Here is an 8,545-nt window from a genome sequence, read left to right on the forward strand (position 1 = left end):
GTGAAGAGAGCGTTTTCCAATGTTTGCGCTTCGCACCCAGTCGGTAGTAACGCCTGACTGCGCCATAAAATAGTGCATGAATCAAGTGGAATTTATATTTGCTGTGTTACTGCCAATTTCGAATAAAATAGCTGGATCAAAGTATGCGATGAAGGTGTCATATCATCGACGCGCCTACATTATTCCGCCTGCTCTGCTACTCCGCCACGACTGGTGTTGTTTTCCGCTGGTATAGCGCAGATCTGAAAATTTCGTGGATATGTAGCAAATGGAAGCAGGAAAACATTGACGGTCTGCTCAGGAGTTTTCAAATTACTACAAGTCCAAATTTTGGGGTTTTTATGACTTTGAGATAGAGATCGACAGATTCTGCCACCAATGTGACCCGTTTCATTTTCTCTCGGCAGTCGGAGCGCGTCTCCCTGGTCGTTATTCATATTGAGTGCCAAGTTGGTTTTCGATTTCCTGACGATCTCGTGTTGTACCTGGATATCTTTCAAAAACAGTTTCATGTTTTCAGTATTATTGGTTATAAGCCAAGTTTTCGGTATCAACTTCCGTGTTTCCATCGCTCGTGCTACATGTATAACCCCTCTCTGGTTTGTATCATATAGACGCTTTACGCCGTACCATGGATTGAGGTTGTTGTCAAGAAAAATGAACAAGAGTTGTACAGTTTGAATGCCAACAATCGACTTTGTACCGGCGGATCCGACGAGAGATGTTCCACACATGTGGCAACGTGTCGCCTCCGGGCTCAGTTCGGAAAGATAAGGTCACTGGGGTGAGACGTAGCATAAAATTCTTTCTTCTCTCTTTCATATCCGTATTCAATCCGTCTACTCTCCACTATATCTATAGCCATTCTTGTGTGCAGAATATCTTATTTACCCTTTTCTGACGCTATCGCAATCACGATCATGTTCCTGTCGTAGCCTACATAATTATAGCTTACATACTGTGACCAGGGAGGTCCATGGTTGAGTACCAGGTTCCAGTTGGATTTGTTCCGTAGTACTCCATGTCGTAAAAACGCGTGCATGTTTCCTGAATGTATATTATCTATCTTCAGTAAGAGAAAACTATATTATGTTCATCTCCGTCGTTTCACTCAATCGCTCGTGCTTATTAGTGCGTTTAAGCAAACACAAATTTTTACACACATAAGATATTATGTATGTATCTTATTTACATAAAGTGTGTGCGGGTGTGTGTGTGTGTGTGGGGGGGGGGGGGGGTGGGAGTTGATAAAACGCATGGGCTGACATGTTCTGAACGATTGAACTCCGGATCGGGTTTATGGAGATTATATCTTGAGGTCTATAGAATGTAGAAAGTAAGCTGGATATGACTCTACCCATGCATTGTACAAGAATGGTACACGCACCTTTGTGGCAATCATGTTGCATGTTATTTCACTTTCTACTTTCATTCGAAGTCTATAATCATTGTGATTATTTCTCTCGCACAGAATGTAATCAATTTACCATAATATAGGTTTACATTATTTCGGTCTTTGGACCGCATGTTATCATGTTTCATGTCATAAGATGGTAAACTCTCATCGCCATGTACCCGTCCTTTCTATGGGTATGACAACACTGTTGTCATTAACCTGAATCAATATCGGATTGTTAACATGAAGTCTATGCTATGATGCACAGTTTCGAGGCAATGGAATTCGATCCAAAGTCGTTTCGTGATGGGGTTATATTCTGCATTTACGAGAGCCTTTTGTGGTGTTGAGCGGTCTGTACGTTTGTGCTCAAGTTGTCATAGCAACAGCATCCCCTTTTAGGAATCACCTGCCGTCTTCGCACTGAGATGGCATCGACAGAAACATGGGGTATATGGCCAGGAGCCGCCACGGAGTGTCGTATAATTTGATATGTATTATTGGTAAGAGAGGTGAAAAGGCAGGACGATTTTTTTTTCTTGGGCTGGTAGATTTCGACAATGCCACATGATTATGGCACATTCCAGTGGTGTTCAGTTAATTGCTCCAGTATAGGTCTGATCATTTCCAGCGGTTTCTCATTAAGTGTTATTATTTTGTTCAGCAGCATAAGAAGATTAATTCACATTAACGCCTTTATTTTACCTTGCTGTTATATAAGTACAACAACAACAAAAGTGTTGATAATGAATACAAAATCATTATCATTACAACTATCATTATCATCATCATCTTATTACTTTTGTTATTATCATTATCATTATCATTTTTATCATCATCATCATATCATCATTATCTATAAAGCGACACCTTGGGATAATGCTTACCCTGACCGAATACTAAATGATATATAGTCTTTCACTGCTTGATTCTTCTTTATTCCCTCAGGCAGACAGTTTGCTTCGTTTTGCAGTTACAGCTGTGTGATAGGTCGGAAACTGGAACTACATGTATTGATTGACGTAGTGCTGACTGTCACGGACAAACCATTTAAGAATGCGAATTCTTAGTTTGACTGCAATGGTTACTGATATTTCTTTGAAATCTAAACAAAATCGGTGAAAAATAATACAATCATTATAGTGCGTATGTGTATTTGTGCCCTTCGGTTGCTTAGCCCAACCTTCCTGTATAATAAGAATGCTGCATCGAAATAAAGAAATGCGATTACGCTCTAATCTTATTATCAGCGATAAGATCTTAAATCTTTCGTGACCATGTGCCTGCGTTTCAAAGCAAAATACGCCAAGCGGACCTATTGACACTGCCTGCGAATATAAACGTGGGCAACACAAAAGGTCTACAAGGACCCCATGCAGTGGGTGACGATGTGTTGACAATTTTTGTCGCCACGCATTTTGAGTTTGGAGTGATGGCGGCGTTGGGGATAGTCCTGAGTTAATGAAACTAGGATATTAGCCATATACAAACACCGTTGATTTAAAATCATAGAGTCTGGTGTCATTATAATCATGTTAATTGTGATTTCTGTCTCTTAGGATGTGAAGTCACCGTCTGAGAGATGCGCTGAGTGTCAAAAAGTGTCAGCCAAGATCATGGCGGAGAAAGAAGTGCAGGAAACAATCGGAGTTCTGCGGGACAGACTGCGGGTGAGACATTCACTAAATAACCATTATAGTTATGACAACTTATATATATATATATATATATATATATATATATATATATATGTGTGTGTGTGTGTGTGTGTGTGTGTGTGTGTGTATATATATATCAGGGCTCGACACTAACGGTGGCCCGGTAGCCCGGGGCCACCAAAAACGCGCGTCGGGCCACCAAAATTTCAGAAATGAAGATTTTGGTAGCCCAATCGGGCCACCAAAAAGTCGGATAATTGCCTTTACTTTTGTAGATGGACAGCGGTAGCAATCGGCTCCGTAAGATGCTAAAATAAATGTCAGATGTTTGCTTTTTATTTTGGAAATGAATAACGGTAATATTCGACTCCGTATGATACTAAAATAAGTGTCGGATGTTTGATTTTGCGTTCGGAAATGAATTTGGATAACATTCGGCTCCGGAAGATGATGAAATAAAATAATGTGGAATGTTAGCTTTGACGTTCGGAAATGAATACTAATAACATTCAACTCCGTACGATGAGAAAATAAATGCCGGATGTTTGCTTTTTATTTTGGAAATGAATAACGGTAATATTCGGCTCCGTATGATACTAAAAGAAGTGTCGGATGTTTGGTTTTGCGTTCGGAAATGAATAAGGATAACATTCGGCTCCAGAAGATGCTGAAATGTGGAATGTTAGCTTTGACGTTCGGAAATGAATACTAATAACATTCAACTCCGTACGATGAGAAAATAAATGCCGGATATTTGCTTTTTATTTTGGAAATGAATAACGGTAATATTCGGCTCCGTATGATACTAAAAGAAGTGTCGGATGTTTGGTTTTGCGTTCGGAAATGAATAAGGATAACATTCGGCTCCAGAAGATGCTGAAATGTGGAATGTTAGCTTTGACGTTCGGAAATGAATACTAATAACATTCAACTCCGTACGATGAGAAAATAAATGCCGGATATTTGCTTTTTATTTTGGAAATGAATAACGGTAATATTCGGCTCCGTATACTAAAAGAAGTGTCGGATGTTTGGTTTTGCGTTCGGAAATGAATAAGGATAACATTCGGCTCCAGAAGATGCTGAAATAAATGTGGAATGTTAGCTGTGACGTTCGGAAATGAATACTTATAATATTCAACTCCGTACGATGAGAAAATAAATGCCGGATGTTTTGCTTTTACGTTGGAAAGTAAATAACAGCAACATTCAGCTCCAGAAGATGCTAAAGTAAGTGTCGAATGATACCTTTGACGTTCGGAAATGAATAAACATGATATTCAACTCCATATAGATAGTAAAATAAATACCGGATGTTCACGTTCATGTGAATGATAAGAATAATGTCTCATGTTTGCTTTTATGTTCGAATGTATATAGCAACATCATTCAGCTCCGGAAGATGCTAAAATAGATGTCGGATATCAATTTTGCTCTGACGTTTGGATATGAACAACAATAATATTCAACTCCATACAGATAGTAAAATAAATACCGGATGTTCACGTTCAGGTTTGAAGTAAAGAGCAATAACAGATCAGCTGCGGAAGATGCTAAAATAAATGTCGAATGATCCCTTGCCATTTGACGTTCGGAAATGAATAACAATGATATTCAACCCCGAATGATGATTAAATAAATGTCGGATGTTTGCTTTTACTTTCGAAACTAAATAGCAATAACATTCGGCTAAGGAAGATGCTAAAATAAATGTCAGATGATTGCTTTTACGTTCAGAAGTGAATAGCAGTAATATTCTGCTCCATACGATGCTAAAATGAATGTCGGATATTTGCTATTATTTCGAAATGAATATCAGTAACTTTCAGCTGCGTTTGATGGTAAAATATTTAATGTCTGATGTCTGCCTTGACGTTCAAAAATGAAAAACAGTAAAATTCGGCTCCGTACAATGCTAAATTGGCGGATAATTCATTTCACTTTCGGAAGTGGGCAGCAGTAACATTCGGCTCCGTACGATAATAAAACAAATGTTGGATGTTTGCTTTTTTAATTTTAAAATGAATAACGGTAATATTCTGCTCCGTACGATGCTAAAATGAATAACAGATTATTGCTTTTACATTTGGAAATGATTAACGGTGTCAATCGGCTCAGTTAGATGCTAAAATAAATTGGGGATGTTTGCTTTCACGTTCAGAAATGAATAAGGATAACATTCAGCTCCGTAAGATGCTAAAATGAATGTCAGTTCTTTGCTTTTACATTTGAAAAAAAAAAATTAATAGTAACATTCGGCTCCGTATGGTGTTAAAATACTAGTAAATGTTGGATAATTGCTTTTACAATCAGAAATGAATATCGGTAACTTCCAGCTCTTTATAATGCCAAAACAGATGTCGCCTGTTCACAAATGTCTGCAAATGCTCCCACTCTATCGTTTCAAACGTAAGTTTTGACCACCTAAATAGGCATCAACTTTTATAATAATCCATAAGCCTATTTGCTAAATCTTAGAACTCATAACGGTAAGATGATTGAATTTTCTCTTCATTTATTTTAGACATGGGTACATGTATCACTTCAGTAATACTTAATATTTCATTTTCTATGTTCAGTAGGACCGATTCAGTATTTCTTATGTTTTTCTTGATTTTTTTTCGGGCCACCAAAAAATAAAAATTAATGATTTTGGTGGCCCGATCGGGCCACCAGAAATTTAAGTTAGTGTCGAGCCCTGTATATATATATATCAAAACAGAGTAAAACAAAGCGATATCTAATGAAAGGTGGGTCCCATGCACCTTTCATCATGATCGCTTTGTTTTGGATATCTCAGCTATTTCAAAACTAATTTTCATCAAATAAACTTTTAAATTACTCTTATAATATGCTCTTTCATTTTATTTTATAAGAGGTTCTCATTATCTCAGAAAATCATCAAAAAAGTTGGAAACCTGAAGCCCCATCTCAAACAAAACTGTCCCATATTTTCAACTGCGTAGATGATTGGATCTTGTCTTAGCGAATTATGCCAATGTGTATACACGGTGTACCAAAATTATCATTCTGCGGATGGCAACACAATCTGAACACATTCAAGTTATCTCATATAGGCTTCTAACGTGTTGAGTTCTAATTGTGCAATGCATTGTCTACAGGCCTACAGTTAGGTACGGAATGACAATAGTATGGTACCACATTTAAAAACAATACATTCACAGCTGTAATTTAAAGATGAATATATAAGCAACTCCCATATGCTGTGCTCTTTAAATTTCTTCCTGGACATGGTATTACTCACTACACTATTTCTACTGACCACAAGAAATGGTCGGGGAGGAATGCACAATTAAATACGTGATCGCCGTTATAGTGTGTCAAATTTCGTATTGCAAAGTATTGCTTTTGGTCTGACGTATTCATGAATCCAAATCTTCATGCGCAATATTTTCCGGGGAGCGGGGGGGGGGGGGGGGGGGAGGGGGGATTATTAGCCTCTTCTGCGAGAAGATTGTCATATGAATAATAACAAGTGTTTTACTGTGCGATTGATAAGAATACGTACAGATAAAGTAATTGTGCTGAAGGCATCTAGGAACCACACCTCTTTGTCAGTTGTATCACAGAGCTCGGACTGTGGTCAAATTTGCTCACGTTCTCTGTACACAGATTATGCAGATAATGGTTGACGACTGCGCTGCAATGTTTGAGCAGAAGAGGATAAAGAAATGGAAAGCGGCGCGAAGGAAGTCTGGGGAAACAGACTACCATTTGAAATGGACCGTGGTTGCATCAGTAGTCGTGATGTCGGTGTGTTACTTGCTACGTCTTTTCCGGAGTATACAGCCTGAACCCTGCTTACCCAAGGAGGACATCGATGTTGTGCAAACGTGACCACTCGAACTCCCATAATATCTTGACTGTAAAACGTGAACCTGTTGTTGGTAAAAACAAGCGGGATACAAAATACACTGCAGGTATTTTAAATATTAGATAGGTGGCTTTGGTGCAGGGTCCTATTTTATACTCTATACAATCATACAGCCTGAGCGGCCAAAGTAATAGATGTAAAAGGGTATAGGGAAACAAGTTTCCGGACAAGACTGAAATAAACAATATTTAAAAACAGTAATTCGATACTGTCAAAATACTATACGCAGCGTATCTTGTTTGAATAATTCAAACTTGGGGAAAAATATATATATACAATATGTCCCCCCCCCCCAAAAAAAAAAAAAAAAAAAAAAAAGATTACAGATTTTTCGATTGATAACACCCAATATGATTAAACTGTCTAAATACTACTTCAGAGTCTTAATGTATCCCAATTTGCAGAAAACCCCATTCAATTTGGTTAAAAGGAAGGTACAGTATATGGTGGAGATGAGAATTGGGCTTTAACTTTTTGCGCGATACCCGCAAGAAAACACTTATGAAATAGTACAGAGGATACCATTCCAAGAGGAATTCAAAGTTTATTTGATGAAAATCGGGTTTGGAATGACTGAAACATCCAAAAGCAAAGTAAAATAAAGCGATCATAAAAAAGTGTAGGTCCCACACTTTATTAGAATCGCTCTGTTTTGGATATCTCAGCCATTTCAAAAAACGATTTCATCAAACAAACGTTGAATTCCTCATGGAATTACATGCTATTTCATATTTCATAAGAGGTTTCTCATTAACTCACCAAAAAATGTTAGAAACCTGAAATCAGGTCTCAACCAAAACTATACGATCCCTTTAAGCAGTCACAGAGAAATGTGGATTGTTGTAAAGCATGCCATGAGTCTGATTCTTCCAAGTTTAGCACTTCGATGCTCTTGTGTGTGAATACAATAGACAGAACTTGGAGAGAAGAGACTCCTGACATCCTCTACAAAATTCCTCATTTCTCTTTGACCATGTGAAGCAAATCGAATGGGGTTTTGTGTAAGATGTGGGCAATGAGTTATAGTTTCATACCCTGAATTTTTTATTTAGATTGATTCACTATTTTTAAAGATATCATTGCGGAGGGTACCATTGTAATTTTTATTTTTATTTTATTTTTATTTATTTTTTTTTTTTTGGGGGGGGCATACGGTATATAGCTTAAGAGTGAATTTGATTTCAGTAATGCACGCAAACCACTATGAATCGTGCAAAAAATCTGTAACATTGGTATGCCTTGTTATATTAAACAAAAATATTCAACTTATTTTACACGTTTTTGTATATATTTGTTTGTTTGTGTGTATAGATACGTGCGTGTGTGTGCATGTTGCGCGATAACTTTTATACATTGATATGTTCTGCCGCTGTACCAATACGAACGTGTGTTTTGTTATTTTGCCGACATGTTCATTGATTTTAATTTGTCATTATAGATCGTGTACAGGTTTTTTTTTTTTTTCTTTTTGATTTATCCTATATAGTTACTCAGGTATCCATTTCTTACTGAACACGGCGCTATACAAATAACGCTTAAAAATCATTTTCATATTTAGTTCTTGGTTAAATCTCAGTTTCCTCATGTATCGATATT

General features: G+C 37.4%; 1 protein-coding gene across 1 annotated transcript; it reads left to right on the top strand.

Annotated features, from left to right (window-relative positions):
* The first annotated feature begins 416 nt into the window (after positions 1-416).
* On the top strand, positions 417-6,912 carry LOC139718046 (uncharacterized). The gene is made up of 3 exons (XM_071629534.1): positions 417-784; positions 2,956-3,066; positions 6,688-6,912. The coding sequence occupies exons 1-3, from the start codon at positions 722-724 to the stop codon at positions 6,910-6,912; spliced, it is 399 nt and encodes a 132-aa protein (XP_071485635.1). The 5' UTR covers positions 417-721.
* Positions 6,913-8,545: the final 1,633 nt, after the last annotated feature.

The sequence above is a fragment of the Diadema antillarum genome, unplaced genomic scaffold (assembly GCF_040938485.1).
Source record: "Diadema antillarum isolate AM-2024a unplaced genomic scaffold, OU_Dant_1.0 scf00000087, whole genome shotgun sequence".
Lineage (NCBI taxonomy): Eukaryota > Metazoa > Echinodermata > Echinoidea > Diadematoida > Diadematidae > Diadema > Diadema antillarum.